At 40.5% G+C, this 17,619-nt stretch overlaps 1 protein-coding gene across 7 annotated transcripts in view; it reads right to left on the bottom strand.

Moving 5' to 3' along the window:
* Window positions 1-388: 388 nt before the first annotated feature.
* SCAPER (S-phase cyclin A associated protein in the ER) overlaps window positions 389-17,619 on the bottom strand; it is a 195,328-nt gene continuing 178,097 nt past the window's right edge. For all 7 annotated transcript variants that reach the window (XM_026068288.1, XM_026068287.1, XM_026068289.1 and 4 more), the window contains 3 exons: window positions 4,847-5,038; window positions 2,377-2,428; window positions 389-830 (listed from right to left, as the gene is read on the bottom strand). In XM_026068288.1, the coding sequence (XP_025924073.1) occupies window positions 736-830; window positions 2,377-2,428; window positions 4,847-5,038 (339 nt within the window). In that variant the 3' untranslated portion in view covers window positions 389-735. The remainder of the gene's footprint in view (window positions 831-2,376; window positions 2,429-4,846; window positions 5,039-17,619) is intronic.

Genomic DNA, 17,619 nt, shown 5'->3' with positions numbered 1-17,619 from the left:
GGGCCCGGCGCGGCCCGGCCGCCGCCGCTCGCCCCGCGGAAGGGAGCGCGGCGACGTGCGCAGGACAGAAACCGTGCTGACACACGCGGCCGTGGTACGTTTTAATAGTGCTGCATGGAAACTCGCCGCTAACCGAACATCACAAGGTTTGAACAAGCAGTATTAAAGTCTTACCGAAACGTTAAAAATGCGTACTGATTAAAAATTACTTATCCTAAATCGCCAAAAAATTATAAGCAACGAACCGTCATCGGAACTAAATCTGACAAATTCTTTAGGCTTTTGATCAACCCAAACGACATCTTGCAAGTCTTGTTTTTCTCTCTCTGAGTCTTGCGTTGCTTATGGTAATTTGAACACACCAACATTTGTAACACAGAAGTCACGCTACAGACAGAATAAGTTATTTTATTACAAGATATATAGAACATTTTTTCTCTATTTATTTGCAACCTTATTTCAGCAGTTTTGCAGTGCAAGTACTACCACATCGCAGGGTAGAAAATACCCAAACCATGACATAGGATATGTGAATGAAATAAACTCAAATTATCAAAATTACAAAACAGAACTTGAAAGTATCTACAGTACTTATGATATAAATAGTGCAAATTATATGTATCTACAGCATAAGTATTTAGAGTATCAAAAAGTTTTCAGAACAGCTTTTTCAAGAAGGTAGCTCAAACCGCTCGGCATTAAAATGTTAGCTTCCTAAAAATTAATATGACGTGCTCATTTTTTCAAGAAGAACTGTCGAGCTTCTTCCCAGGACTGGCGAGGGAATCTGTTGGACAGCTCAAGATAATCTTGAGAACTGAAAATTTTTTCTGTTGGAAAGAGAACATAAAATTACCACATTATTCCCTCTTAAGACAAGATGGCAATAAAATAATAATGAACACACGGTCAATTCAATCCCAATTTACTCCCCTCCCACTAGCAAGAAGTTCTCAAATCACGGATCTGTGGGGCTACAGCCGTGAGGATTTCGCTTCGCTAAGGGGGGCAGACGGGTCTGAGGAGCGAAGGCCTCGTTAGAATGCAAGTTATCGGCTCGGGCTCTGTGCTTTGTGCGTTAGCACGTCCGCATCTTTGCACAGTTTGTGTTCTCGGCTCGCGGGGGCCCAATCCAGGCGGCTACCGCTCGCGGTGCCCTCTCTGCTTCGCAGCTTCGTTTGCAGCAGGGAGGTGTTTTGCTGCGTGGCCCCCGCAAGCTCTCGAGGTTACRGGCGGGATTTTGCGCGGGAGCCCTGCCGGCGATGCTCCCCGAGCGCCGCGCGAGCAACGCGCCAGCGCGGAACGAAGCAGGTTATTGTTCCCTTTTGGGTTTTGGGGGGCTCCGTCCTTCACGTTAAAGTGAGACAATTGATCAAAATAATCCCGATTCTCCCACTGTTATTAATGCAGCTTTTTGCAGCCGGGGTGCGTTTAGAAATCCCGCTCGTGTGTTACCACGTAGTCATCTGTGTTTAAAAGTTCATTCAGTTTGAATAATGAAAATAAAAAGTAGTTTTCACTCGAGTTTCTCGAGCAGATTCTCATGCAAACACAAGCCTGGAAGGTTTGTGTAGTAAACACTGCGTGAGAGTGTTTCAAACTAAAAGCTGTAATGTTGATAGTAGAAATCACCACAAATTTACATTAATTTTACATTTCATAATTTATTTTTAAACACCACGCTTATGTTTTATACCTAGAACTGCTCATCTTCTGCCAAAAAAAGTACAGCAAAATACAGCCTGGTAGTCGTGGCGCATTTCTGCTTGCTGTTAGGGAGCAAATGACTATCCGAGAGGCTACTGTACTTGATACGAGATCCGGACGACTCCTGACCAGATTCCCATCAACACACTTGAATTTCATGCTAGTTTAACAAGTAACAGCTATCTTAGCTGAGCACCTTTCAAATGTTTAGCCTACAGTGGTCAATGGCATTCGACAGAATATTTGCAACAACTGAGAAAAAAAAATCACAACTCTTCTGCAGGCTGACAAACTTTACAGGATAATTACACGATAGTATTTTACTAGTTTTTGGCTCCTCGGGTATATTGGTATGTCTGTGTGACTTCGGTAACCTAAACCTTCTGACGATATCCTTTGTGATAGCTAAATATGTCCATGTGCAGTATCACATTTTAAGACATAATATCACATTGCATTTAATAAATATTCTGAATTTCTGATACTACTGGAAGTCATATACAAAAAAGTTAAGCTGGAGACCTTCTCCCAAAACTGTAAAATCTTTTTTGCAATTTCCCATATTCTTTTCATGGTGATACATATTCAAAAATCTGAATCACGTAAAATGTAGTATCTATCTACTTTGTTACCTAATTGTTACTTTAATACATTTCACTGGAGACATACCCCTCTGCTGAGATGACTGATTATCCATTTGGCCTGAACTCAGTGCAAAATCCTACAGGAAAAAAAAAAAAAAAAAGGCATCAGGTTTTCAGATCTTGTATCAGAGGAATTAAAACATTTTTAGGTCTCTGTGGTCACCCAAAAATACTAATACTTTATGAAAACTGTAAATTAAACTCTGGCTTGTTTGCTAGGTCTCATAACAGAATACTGTTAAATTCTGTAATACAGAGAAGATTTTCTAGCTTTTTTGTGAGAAATTACGCTTTTTAATACACAATACAGGAAAAGCAAGGCTTTAATGTCTTCTGAGGAAATTTTTTTTATCATTGTTTTTAATTTAAGACTGTAGCTATGTTTCTGTAAAACAAATAGTGTTTCAGACTTGCACTCCTGACTCCCAGTACGCCCTTCTCGGCTCATCCCTCCCAGTTTCCCGGGCTTTGCTTCCCAGTGACTCCGGAGCCTGAGGTCCTGATCTSCTGGAAGCAAGTGAAGCTCTTCCGCAGACGTGTCTCCCTCCCGATGCCACGGCAGCGGAGCACAGAGCCGGTTCGGGTGACGGTTAATTGGGTGCCAGCGCGATGCACCGTCGCTGCTCCTGCGGCAGGGGCGACTGTAGCCGCCGGGGTCAGCAAGGCCGCTGGCCGCAGCACGAACAGCGCGCGATCCCGCGGGCCRGCAGCCCCGCGCTTACGGGAGAAAGGGCTTTAGCACCGTGTCTTTTGTTCAAGTATCCACTGAGCAGACATGGTATTTTATTTGACATAAGAGATACAATTTAGCAAATCATATATAYGCTTAAAGGCTTTTTAATTTTTTCAACTCATCTAGAAATAGAAGTAACAACAATAAAAAGGATGACGCAAACTTCAGATGATGGAAATAAATAACACGAACAGTTGTAAAATCTAGCAATCATTTTCCTTTGATTTATACTGCGCACATTTCTTTAATGTACTGTATTTAATTGGCATATTTTACACGCCACCCAAAAGTTACGTAAACAGGGCTTCTTTTTGCATTCCCTGGCACAGGCAGAATCTCATTTTCTAGTCATGAGCAAACATTTTACAGTCTTCACCAAAACTGCCACCGAAGCAAATAAGAGGTTTGCTTGACAAACAGCAGCGAATTGCAATGGAAAGAGAGAGGCAAGTCGCTTTGTGCATACTGTGCACAACAACTGTGTACATTAAATACATTTAAAAATGTCTTTAAACATTCTTTGGTTCCTTTCAGAATTATTTTCTGTGTATGCTCAATATTAGGGATTAGATTTTAACCTGGGTAAAAAGTTAAAATGCCACTGAAGCCAGCAAAGAAATGGCAATTAATACCACATGAGGAGCTTCCATATTTTAAAATAACGCCTTTTTTAGAAGCCTGAAAGAACAGTGTGTGGACTTGGCATCTGAGGTATAAATATACTCCTAACTAGAAATCAAATTAATAATGTTGATCCTTGTAAATATACTTATGCTTTACTATTTACAGCAATTCATTACCAGATGGCACATATTTTTAATACTAAATTTCAAAATTTTAAACTATTATGCAATTATTTTAGTATTAAAAGGATAAAAAGTAGTAGCACTCAGAAGTTTGATGTTACGCTAGGACTTTTAGTAAATATTTAGTTCTTGTGCCCTCTCTCCCAAATCCGTGTAGCCTACCCTTGGACTAGCTGTAAAGCATTAGGAAAAGAAGTTTGACTAACATTGCTGTATCAACAAGATTAACTTTCAGGTGACTGATCTGGAGTTCTAGCAGCATTAGAATCCCCCAAATGTACTTTTTTTTTTTTTAATAGCAGACTATTTATGAAAACTGCATTTATTCAACTGAAAATAGTTAATAAAATGTATGGAAAACATGAGGCATGCACAAAATCTGATAAATAAAGCACAGAATATAAATTTTCTCAAAGGGAACGAAAATGCTTTAAATCCTTACTCAAAACAGTATTCTTAATGACCTCAGTGGCTTACTGTCAAAAACAGAGATTGCAAGATTAGAGCCATAACATATGTTCTGTGTATTTTCTGCATAAAATATATACACTTCAGTTCTCTCTGTAAATCTGTTGTACACAGTATACAACTGTACATTTATATGTAAACAGATGAATACACAAATTTCAGATATGCCTCATGTGAAGTAGTTTTTTAAAAATAAATATTTTAAGAATCGTCCTGTGAAGGCAGGATCTACATCAAACCTTACCAGCACGTCCAGTAACTTTAATGAAAACAGGATTCTGCGCGGGATAGCGAGAACCTGAACTACTCAGTAACCTTCCAGCGTTATAAGATGTTTCAAGTACAGATATAATCTGTGGTTTCAAAAGAACGGCATCGTATCTTAGAGCACTTCAGTGGTGTTTCCTTGTTTTACTTAAGGCAAACGATTTCCATATACAGGGTGAAGGCGAGAGAAAGCGGGGCAGTCGTAGTGCAGGAATAGCTACCTGAATGAAGGTGGCGAGTAAAACACAGCTCATCTCCTGCTCCAGGATGAGCTTGTTCTGCGGGTTATTGTAACAAGCCGCTATGAGCGAAGGGAAGAGCACTTTGATTAAACGAGGATCGCTGAAATACTGGAAAGGCAACTGGCACAGTTTCTGCAGCACTGTGGGGTGACGGCCCGACTGCACAATTATCTGAAAATGCAAACGTAACACAATTAAAACATGTGATCAATCTATCTGTTCTCTTCCTGTTAACTACCGAGAGTGCTGAAGTCACACTAAAAAAATGAGCCTGGCTGAGAATAAAACACTTCATAAATACTAAAAATAAAGCCGAGAACATTAAGTCCTTAAAACTTCAGGTTTAGTGTGCAAGTATTATTTTTACTGCAGAGGAACACAACAAATAGAAGGCTGCGAAACTTCTTTTCCCTGTATCACAAAAGACAATAAATGACTGAGAAGTGGATTAATCTGAGGACTGCAATAAAAGAGATCATTTAATCCTTCCGTTTAAAAGACAAAGCATTACAGAAAAAGGGACTATGATAATTTACAGATACCAAACAAAGACCCAACCCCATGCCATTTAAACATAACAAGAATGTCATAAAAAAATTAAGAAAGAGATCACCCAGACTGTAAAAACCCTCACGACGCATGATCATCCTTTACTAGGCAGCTCTCTAGCAATGAGAGGAGCCTGTGTTTCACCGGGGATGTCTGCTACGCACTCGCGGGCACYGAAAAGAAAAGGTGATTGTAAGGCGCCCAGCAAGGAGCTGCAGTAAGCGGAGACTCCGAAAGATCCTCCCATCTGTATTTCTTATCTCAGTTTCTATCAGTGCCATTGACTCTAAAAGGAGAATTGTTTAGATAAATGGGACTGTTGTCATGAAGCAGGCTAAGTTTACAACTGTGGACGTCTGAAGAAGCAAGGCAATGCTATTACTGGTCTCCTTGCAAAGGCACTTTTTTGATTTACTCGATATTCTTACAAAGTCTTCACGATAAACTAAAAAAATGCCCAAATCAGATCTGTTCCAAGTAACCTCGATTATACAATTATAATATGAAAGAGCTGTTTGACCCAAAGTTGGCTTTTTGGTATAGGAGGAAGCTCCTATAAGGTTAGGAGCACTGTAAAACTTAAGGTCATGACTGTAAATTGTACTTGGAAAAACACAATTTTACAGGTACACACCCAGACAAGACTGCATTCAAATTAAAACCAGAAGGACAGAAAGAAGCAGTCGAGACCACAGGAACATAAATTACAGGGATTTACAAGTTTTCAAAGCACTTTTAACAATACGTTAAGAACACACTCTCAGTCGATAATGCAGTTCAGTTTAAAAACAAGATCAACAAAGTAATACTTTGCATTTTTTAGTTCACTAGCCAGAAAGACATTGAAAACTTTTCAGAATACTAGTCGAAATGCCTTAATGCCCTTAAAGCCAGAAGGAATTTTTAAAAGACAGCCAAATATGTGACAATTACGCATACGTTCAGACATTGTTCTTTTGAGAAAAATATCTACTTCATCAATAAAGCATTTGGATAGTTCTGAATTTAATTATCAGCTACAATTCTGTAAGGAAATGGTTGCTGATTGATATTAAATGCTTTCCTGATTATAGTTATTATACAATTCTAGATTTTTCTGATAAATTCTATAATCAGAAAAGCATTTAATATCAATCAGCACTGTACTAAAATAACTGTAATCGATATTTCTGATTCAGGAGAAMACAACAGAACTCGTGGTTTCTTTTTAAAAGCTACTGCACTTGATGAACAGACACATGAAGAGCAGTTTCTAGAATACTTCATTTTTCCTTCACTGAAAATAACTTCCTCTACCTGCTCTAGCAATGCCGTGGATAATTAGGGAACTCTTCTCACACTAACATCGTATATAGCCAGACACCATTCATGGAATCACTATTTCATTATATTTTTCTTTTCAACTTCAGGGCTGAGTTACTATCATAGCGTCAACATTAAGGATAGGAAACTTATGTACGAGAGCTGCTGATTGTCTGGTATTTATCACATGTGGAATCAATTTTAATGATTTCAGCTCATTGTACCAATATGGCTACTAAACCTGATACACTACATTAGGTACTTTGAAAAAAATCATGAACTAATTCTTCCCTCATTGGAAACACCCCCCCCGCCCCGGGCAAATAAACCTCTAGCAGAGTTCATATTTGTTGTCAACTGGGGGAGAAAATGAAGTCCAGCACGTGACTTAGCAGGTGAGCAATAAAGAAAACATGAAAACCTTGTCTATGACTTCTCCTTTATGATGGAAAAACACTTCTCTTGGCTTTAAAAACAAAAACAAAACAAAACAAAAAAACCCAGCAGACATTTCTCTCTTTTCTGAATGCTCATGGTGCATTTTACATGCCTAGAATACTCATCTTATAAAAAGCTCTAATATGAGCTCGAAACTCCTTACTGAAATACAGTGAGGAAAGGCTGCTTTTCCTCCTGCCACATGCTGGAACCCAGACACATCTACCTGGAATGAGCTTTTCTTGCTGCTCTCTCTCCAGCCTCAGATAATGCTTGTCAAACGTAACAAGATCCTAATTAAATCATTGCATTTCTGTGCAGTCAAGCACTTAAGCACCTGCTTAACTTTAGATATGTGCCTAGGTCCCATTAATGTCCATTTGTGTTTATTTGTTTTTGTGACTTGAGACTTCTCTATTAAAGTAGTAGAAGCTTAATTTCTTTTATACAGAGCAGGCAACTCCTACTATTGTTTTCTATATGTTATTAAAAAAAATTTGCTCATTGTCAAAAATTAAGACATTCATCCAGCTTTACTGTTTTTGCCTTGATAGCTGGGCTTAGCTCGGATGAATCCCACAGAAGAGGCACCTGCTTACCTGCATTATTTTTGGCCCAATACAATAGACATTAGGAGACTAACTCTATAAACACACAACCTACTCATCTTCTCAAAGACAAGAGTGAGAAGCTACTTTGAGAAGATGAGTAGGTGCGCCATGACTACAGCACACACGAATACAAGACACAAATACGGTTCTGACATGCTATTTCATGACTAAGTGCTTGCTCCTTACTGCTATCTGCCAAGTTGAAAACCTCGCGACTGTGGTCCCAGATACGTTTCCAAGGTGGAGACCTGCTACACAACCTGGCGCTGTGGTTAAGGTAAGCGCGTGAGAAAGCGCCGGCCAACGGCACAGCCTGCTCTCAGGGTGAAAGCTTGCTACAAATGAGAAGCTGCGGYGATCTTAAATCCTTTACTGCACTGAACCGCAGCAACCGCCTTGCCATATAAGTGGAAGGTTAGCACTTGACTAGAGTAAAACAGTACAAAATTAAAATGGTAATACAGAGTATTTCCTAAGGAATATAATATAGTGGCTATTGCACTGTCTTTCACAAAGTTGACAAGAAATCAACATCTGCTGAAACTGAGACATAGGTAAGGCTGCACAGTGTTTGCCGTGTCTTTTTCTGTTCAATTCTAACCTTGGGTAAAAGACATCTTTAGGAATACTGTTTTCCACGCTTGGTCTCTGCCTGAATTTTCAGCTTCCCTGTGTTACGGCTGCTAAGTCTATTGAACGAGCGCAAGCTGCTCGCCCGACACTATGACTGATGTGATGACCTGTGGGAACTCTTTACTGAGCAACACCTTCCAAGGCTGCCCATCAGCGGTGACCTGTCACTCCACCAGCTCATAGCCTCTGCAGGTCCCGCTGCCTCGTTCCACCTGCCGCAGYCGGAGGGTGAGGCATTCCTTCCGCCCGCCAGGCGAGCCTTGCTCTGCTCAGCACTTTGGGAAGTGCGCTCACGCACCCTCCAGGGTGAGGGCCAGCCCCATCCATTGCACTGATATTTCTGAAGCTGAAACAGCTTGAGTCCTGATTTCCAAAGTCTCTAGATGGAATCCATTTATTCCTTTGCAAATTTATTTGGGCCAATATTCACTACATAAGACTCTGCTTACAGGTTTGCTGCAATTTTTCTAGCTGTGAAAGGCTGAAGCAGTATAAAAGTCAGTCTTTCAAAACAGGCTACAATGACAAAAGCCAGCAATATGCCACCCAGCACTTGAGCAATAAAAAAAGACAATCAGTCAAGAAAAATTAAAAGCTCCTCGTGGTACGGAACAGCAATAAAGCTGCGAGGGGAACTCATCATTTGGCTTCCGCTGTCGCACAGGGAGGTTTCTGGCTAYGGATTTGGGGTGGCTGCCGGGAGGACACCCCAGCCTGGCGTGCCTGCAGTTCGACCCTGGCAGATGGCTCTGCAGCCCCTCGCCCCCGTGCCTCCTGCCTCCAAGGACGTCTTCAGACAGCTGAAGGCCTTCGCTGGGCAGCTAGCGACCACGAGGGCCTAAACAGCTTAAAGAGGTTTTTCCTCGGGGTAGCAAAGGGACTTCRCAGCTCTCTCCCTTTTCCTGTGAAGATCCAGGGAGCCAGAAGAGCTTTCCGAGGATCCGGCAGGGATGGGAGAGCCTGTCTGAGGGGCCGCTCATCCCCGGGCCCAGCGGCATCGGCAGGCACACGAGGGCACCTTCGCATGAGCGCTATGGGGAGAAAGGTGCTTTGCTTTGGGGAACACCTCGCAATCTTGYTTAAATACTCTCTATGAATCATGCAACATATTTGTCTGATTTAATCTGCCTCTATATTCCTTTTGTCATGAACAAAAACTGCAGTTACTTGTAAATGCATAGGTATGAACTTGTGCCAAAGCAGCCAAATAAAATCTTCGTAACTAATAGCATTTGGCTCTTTTGAATGACACGGATCAGCGATTACCCGTCAAATCAGAAGTCAAATCTTACCAAGTCAATGTTTAATTTTACAACAAAAATTACAGTAAGAATCCCCTAGTCTGCAACCATATCTTTATAATGTAGTAACAGATTTTATAAACATCCTGTAAGTSATAAACAAAAATTTCACTGAGAAAACTAAAATTTCAGTCAGAAATCTGAGGAATAAATGTAAAATATTGAACAAATATTAGACAAATCTAAGTTGAACTTGTGATTCATATATTACTTAAGACTTATTATATCCTAATTAGACACATAAGCRGAGATGCATGCTACTAAATTTTCAAGGACTAGTAGCTCAATCAAATCGCCTTGTGAAAATTCACATTTTTAACCTAAATAGCAGTATTTTGGTGACAACCCACATTTCTGTTTCCAAGTTGTAAYTGCAAACGTTTTATATATGTCAAGAGTTTAAAAAAGAGAAACTAAATGAATTTAAAATTTTGCCAGCAACTTTCCAGAGATTTAAAGAAGATTAAGATCACAGATTTTTTTTTAATGGTCTAAGCACACGCATTAAATATTGCCAGATATTTTATTACAAGTAACAAAAAAGTGTTTGAGTCTTAGATCATGATCTTTTTTGCTCTTTGTGTACTACAGAAGGTTAGTCCAGGATTACTGGAGAGTGGAAGTGCTGATTTTTAAAGTAATATTTAGCTTAGTTCTACTGATGGATTTAGGYTTCCGTATTTCACTTGGACATTTGCAGCTCTGGAAAGGCATCATTCATGTCAGTTATTTCTGCCCATACACAACGTAAAAACACTGGAATTATCTTTCAAAGAGGCTAATTCATTTTCTACTCAGGAGGAACAGAAAGCCAGCAGAAAGCTTTTTGTCTATGCAAAGGCAAAACAAAGGACTAAAAAGCGAGTATTCGATTGATTCAAAAAGCCAGTTCTCAGCCAGCCAGACTGGGTCAGACTGGAGAATCATAGTGTTACGGATCAACTATGATGATGACGATTTATTGAGTACTGCCATTACACCTGGAAAGCCACGCGACAGGGGAAGCACAGGGAAGCTTGTCTGTTAATTATATTTGCAGTTCTATTTAATTATTTCTTTTAAGGCTCCCCCGCCCCTGCAAAATAATAATAAAAAAATCTGGTCATCAGGTTAGAGGTTAAAAACGAAGTGTTTAAACCTGACAAGAAGCTGTTCTCCTCCAGAGGCCTAGAGAGCGAACGGGTTACCAAGGCCTGAGTACAAGCCCACAACAGCGTATGCTTTTAGTTAGCCAAGCAGCTGCCCGACGCACCAGAGGGATTCGCTAGACAAGACGGTCCATCTCCTATGACACACTCACCACATCCATTTCTGTGCGGCAAGCGACGTTGCCAACGATAATCCAATTTTCCAGTGTCCTCCAAGCTCAGGGCTTGGGGACACTGCCCACGCCGGCCGCTGGAGCCACGACTGGGCACGCAGGGAGCCCTTCGTGACGGACTGCTCCGAAACAGGGATGTGTACTTTATTATCATCCATTTTGTTCCATTCTTGGGAGACTTGCTGAAGACTTTTCACAAACATAATGGGAGGACATGATTTAAGCATTGCCAAATGCTAACAAAAGTGCCCAAGCGCAGTGTAACTCAGCTTGAGTTTCAGCTTTCATTCTGGGGTGCTTGCCCACAATTTCCTTACGCAGAGATTTCCCAGGCAAATTCACTTTGGACTGAAATCTTTGCTCACCTCAGAACACAGATCAGACACTTAAGAAAAGCTGAAACATTAAACCTAATTTAGTCCTTTCAGAAGAGTTTGTCTGAAAATAAAAGTATTCTCTTCTTTCTCTCCAGCATATTCAAACTGCAGTCTCAGTCTGGGATAATCAAAAATGGTGATTCTAAACTTCACTTCTTGTTTTATACTCATTATTAGTGGTTTTGCAAAGGCTTCCTTGTGGTTAAGCTGACACTTCACTGCAGTCACCAGCAACACTTTTTACACAAAGGCGACTGGGTGGGCTTGCCACATGGCAACATGAGTGTTGTTAGCTGTTATCTTGACCATGCTATTTCCTTATTATTTCTATTCCTCTTGCTAAATTATGTTTTACCATTGTATCATTGTTTACACTGTTAAAACGTGCACCATAAAAATGCACARACTTCGGGAGCAAACACACTGCTGCGTTAATGGCAGCGCTACAGCTGGCAGACACTAGCCCAAGTCCGACTCCCGACGTGGAGACGATGGGCAGTAGCTCGCCGTTGCCAGCCGAGCACCTGGAAGCGAGTGGGTGCTGCTAGGCCTCCCAGCAGCAGCCGGATGCCGGCTTGGCAACGCGGCTGCAGGAATCCAACGCGACTTGCTGGCGCTTTCTGTGGRCTATGGGTTTATTCCATCCGCAGAAAAAAAGGAAAAATTGGTTCTTGCTGTTTTAAGGCAGCAGAGAAAGGAGAAGGACTGCCAAGGAGAGAACCGAAATCTGTAGCTACAAAAAACCCCAAATGCCAAGTTTTTAATAAAACTTTACTGCACACGTAAGTGCGCTGCTCTTGCGCGACTCTTTGTAGGACACCGGTGTGTGTTCTCGAACCAGGCTGGCAGGGTTCAGTAATCTGACCAAGTGTTAGAAGTTGTAGCTCTCTTATCAAGTGAAAAGACACAATTATTTTAACATGTGAAGTGGAAACACAGGAAAACGGTCTAATTCAGCAGCTGCATCATAAATTTGGAAAGTTTTAAACCTCCTGAAGCTAAACCTTCCTCAGTTCTTGGAGAGGAAAAAAGCGCTAATGAAATGATATATTCCATAGCTACTTTGTAACAAATACAGTGATTATCACTGTGAGATGAATTAACTTTCTAGAAACACAGCTTTCTCAACAAAAATTAATTTCTTATGAAGAGAACCATTAAAACTGTCTCTTCTTTACTGTGTTCTTCCACCATAACTTCTTTCATGTTCAGATGCCACTTTCTTAGAAGACTCACCCTAAAAAGCTAACGGGTCTCAAAGGGGCACCCCTGGCCATTTCCACAATCTTGCCTGACTCTTGTTCCAAACTTGAGCATGTCCATTATAAACATTTGGATCTTAAAATAGTACTCTTGGTATGGGAACTGTTAATGCTCCTTTTCTATTTATTTATCATTTATATAAATGTCAATTCTGATTTGTACAAACAGCTAATAACTTGACTGAACAGGAACTGAAATGCTGTGCAGCTATTCTCGGTAACTACGGAGCCTTCCATCAAACAGTTAAATGCTTTTGTTTGATGTAGGGTTATTTATAACTTTGTAAAAGAAATAACTCTTTATATTAGTAGTCCACAGTTTCTCTTCAAAGTTAGATCTGCATTATTTCTTTGCTTCTATATAAACAAAACCCATACGGCTAGTATTTAATCAGCAGAATATGTCACCACTTAGACTCTTCTTCTGTTTTAAGGTCAAGCTCTTTTCTTTCCATTTTGCAAACTCCACTATTGGCAAGACTCTGAGCAAAGAATGTTTTAAATTTTTCCCAACATTTATCAGGAATCAGAACACCATTTCCATGCAGAAAATTTTCCAGAATGGTACATTCAAATTTAAAACCAATAATTTGCCTATTTGAAAAATTCCGATATTTATTTTCTTAAAATGACTGGTAAGCTTTCAGAAAGAAGTTAGACAKATAACAGAGTTCAGAAATAACATTAGTCTTCCTATAAACCACATTACGAGTATTATCCTTTTAGAATTAGCTTTATAGTTTAAGGACACAGATTTGATGGCGCTACATCATAATGGTGCTGCATGCATAATTCAAAGAAAAAATTATCTGAGCACTTTTTTATAATCATCCTAAGCCCTTTTATCTTTTAGGATAGGACAATGATAAATACACACAGTGATGTATTTAAAAATGTAAAAAACATCTATCAAAGATGATGCTAACAGGAAATCTAGCTAAACAAGCTCTTTCCATAAAACACTTGAAAAAATGCCACCCAAAAAGATAACTGGCAAGTCAGTCACCTTAGTTAAAAGATAACAAATAGGGTATATATAAATTAAATGCAGCTATAAGTAAATAATGTTAAACAGATATTGTAAAGGATGAGCTCCATTACAACATGATAAGGTAGAAGAATAGAAACAATGATAATATGCCTTGAGGCTATTTGTGAATTTAACATATGCCTAGCCTACAGGATAAACCAGTAACCTAATCCCTGAACCAGCAAAACTTAGTAAAGGCTTAACTTTAAACATGTGAATATCTGAGGTTGCTCCCATGCTTAATGTTAAGCACATAAGTACCTTGTTAAACTGAGGTATAACATTACTTTCTAGAAAAAGGTAAGCTTTGCATAGTTTCCAAAATAATGTAACAGTAGGTTTGTGTGTTAGACAAATTATTTAACCAGAGGAGAATATTATTATACATCAAACACATGTATTGAGAAATACACATATTCTGTAAATTCAAATAAAACATTATCATGCATGTCTCAGATCCCTAGGTATTATTCCAAACATTGAAATGATCAGAATTGGGCTGCTAAGTCCTGCATTATTTTTGAAGAATCACCTTCACATTTAGGTAAGATCTTCAACTTTGATATTTCCTATTTCCTTAAGATTGTATCATCTTTTACATGTATCCGTACATCTACCTTTGCATTGACAGTGGACTCCAGCTCTGCCCAAGGCTACCAGAAGTTTGGTGCAAAGGGTATCCGATAAGATTTTGTACTTCAGAAGGATCAATTTAGGACCTAAATGTTCAGTTTTCTGACTTGGTAACAGCATTACGTCCTATGGTTATCAATTCGATGCACTTTTTGCACAGTGATTGCTTTTTCATGCTCTCGCACGACTGCAACAGATGCTCATGCATCTTTGAATTGGGATTCCTTCATCATCGCTTGCTTTATATGAAGACTATGGTATCCGATCATTGCAATCCACAGTTTGGCTGAAAACTAGAAATCCTATAGCTGACTCAAATGCAAGATGTAACCAGTGATTCTTTCTTTCAAATAAGTACCGAAGTGTTATCTGTTCATTTGGACACGGAAACCTTTAGGAGCAGTGGCTAGGATTTGCCTGGAGGGAGCACGCAGCAGGGCAGGGAGCTGAACCGGGGCAGCAGCAGGTTCGCAGGCTGCCGCTGGCACCGCCACTAAATCAACGCTAAGGAGGCACTGACATAACACTGCAGCAGCTAAGTATTTGCGTTACCTTTCTACCCGCTCCTGGAAATTTGCACCCTGGTTTGGCAGACAGAGCGTGATAAATAAAACATACRGTTTTCTAAAACTTAACCTGCATATGGATTTCTAATTAGTGAAACAATAATTCACGATCCTATGCTTCACTTCCTGCATTAAAATTAAAGCCCTCTGAGGCTAAGACCCGAATGTCTCATCTTTGATTTCTATTCAGGAGGCCTAAATTCTCCGTTGCCCCTGGAAATGACTGGAAAAACGAGATAATCAGAAAGTTTCTAAAATTCTGCGAGTGTTAACGCCTGCTGCTGGAACGAATCGCAGTGCACAGCCTCGTGCCTCCGCAGCGATGGCACGGCAGCGATGGCACGGCAGCGTAGGCCCTGCCACCACTGCACCCGAAATTTCACTGTTGAACATAACAGAGAATTTGTACTGTAAGTGATTATTTGGAAATAAATTCTTACAGGCATCTGACAAATGTTTAAGGCGCGTAATTCTCTAGGTCTCAAGGTAATAAAATCTTAATGCACCACTTGTAACTTTAAGCTGCCATTTTGGGCTTGATTCTCTACTCATTTACACAGGTAAAACTTAATGGATTTGAATGAAGAGAAGAAACAGGACCTTAGTCGTCAGAAGTGCAAGCAGACTGCTGGAGGAGGTTTCTGCCAACGTCACTGAAAACATGCCTAGTTTTTTCCTCACCTGACAGGTCAAAATGCCCAGGAGATGGGGGAAATGAAATGAAATATATGTATCATGTAAAAAAAAGGTGTAATGAAAATACCACAGTTTAAAATACAGAAAATCTTTTTGTCTCTCCCTGAGCAAACTCTCTTCAAAAGCAAGCATCTTCTGTCCCCCTCTTAAAACATACCTGCAACTGCCTTATACAGGCTGGGAATTTTTATTACATTTTGTTTTCTGGCTTCCACAATAAATGTGATGGGTTTGTGAAAATATCTGATCATCAACTGAACAGACTGCAAAACATCGAGCCATCAGATACGTTACTGAGCTGGCTGAGAAAAAGCTTACAACAGAAAGCAAAAAAATGTATTTTTCTGCCATGAAAAATATCCTGCCATTTACCCATAGCTAAGTGCAGTGCAAGACGAGCAAGTTTTTCCACAGTACTCACTTCCCAAGATTTAAGGCGCCGTAATTTTTTTCTCTTTTCTATTTTGGTATCGCTCGAGTCCAACGCTACCGCAACTAAACACGCCGAAATGGGGTTGGGAGGCTTCTGCGGGCCCGCGCGGCCCCCGCGCTCCGAGCCACTGTCCCGCGCAGCGACCCCGAGCAGGCGGCCGTCCTYGCCGCGGGGCCACCGGGCTCCGGCAGCGCTGAGCTGAGACGAGGGCCCAGCTCTGCAGCGGCGACGGCAGCAGCCCACATTAAATTATTCTTCTGCGTTTACAGGCTAAGCACAGCAAGACAACAGCAGGTAGCTAAGGGCATTAACTTCTCGCATTAACCCCTAGGCACTTCCCCGCCACCTCCTGCGAAAATCGGACCGCTGAAGGGAAACGCGCAGCCGTCCCAAGCGGAAACCACACGCCGCTGGTTCTCTGGAAATCTTCCCTCATATGAATTCCTCCCCCAAACAAGGAAAAAACAGGAGATCCGTTCTGGGACATCAGAAACGCAATCAAAACGCAAAGCGCGAGGTACGCCGCCCCACCTGCCGCCGCCGTGTTTCAGTCGCTTTGTCAAAGATCATTCAAAGGAAGGAAAAAAAAGAAGTCATCAGTCAGCCAGCACACTAACAGAGGTGTCGGACAAATCGCCTCCGAGGCGTCTAGCTGGGAATGCCATGGTTTTTGGAGGCTTTGGTTCACCTATGTGAATTTATGTCGCCTGACTGTGTAAGACTGATAAAGTATACGTGCAAGCGGTGTTTTAATTCACTCCATTTTAAGTTGCTGAGTTTAATCCTTGGTGGATTTTTTGTTCCCAAGTCGAAGGGCTCCTAAAGGGTAGGCAGCACCGTGACACCCGCCGCTCGCTGAAATCAGCTACTCCCTAAGATTTACCAGGCGTATTTTCGTTCAGCACGGAGGTTTAAAAGGTGCTTTTTGAAAGGTTTAAAGAACTCAGTGGACAACCTCAACATGAAATCTGCGCTCCTAAAAGTACCTCCTCCGAAAAGAAACTACCAAAATCAGAACAAAGCGATTTCAGTGACTATTTACTTACAAATATGGGCATTAAGTATGCAAAAATTAGGAATTCTTGAATGTTTACACTTGTGGTATATATTTTTTTTTAAGAATTCCACCTACCAAATCAAAATGGATCCAGTCATAGCATAGTCCCCAAAAGCAACATAAATAATGAAAATGTAATGATAGCCTCTACTAAAAACCTCTAAATAACCATTCGTTCAAGTCTCCTGTCTATTTCTGATTTTCACAATCATATTATCTCATTTTAAAAGTATTTCTTCTTTTTCTTGCTACACACTAGAGGAAACTGGCTACCTTTTGAAACTCAATACAAGCAAAGCACTGTCAAATGCACAGAATAACTTCTCTATACAAGCAAGGCAACTTTTAACCTAAAGTCTCTTTGTAAGTGCCCCTTATAACCTAAGGGCATTTGTAACCATATTTAGGATAATTGTCATATGCATATATATGCATATGTGATATATATGCATAAACTTTAAGTTAATAAAGTTATTCTGCTTAACATGGAATAAAGTGTACTGTTATTTTATGACAGAAATACTATCTGCCATGTGGAAAGAA

This window comes from Apteryx rowi, unplaced genomic scaffold (assembly GCF_003343035.1).
Source record: "Apteryx rowi isolate R43461 unplaced genomic scaffold, aptRow1 scaffold_27, whole genome shotgun sequence".
In the NCBI taxonomy this organism is placed as follows: domain Eukaryota; kingdom Metazoa; phylum Chordata; class Aves; order Apterygiformes; family Apterygidae; genus Apteryx; species Apteryx rowi.
Note: the sequence above shows the minus strand (reverse complement) of the source record. Positions and strands in the feature narration are given on the sequence as shown.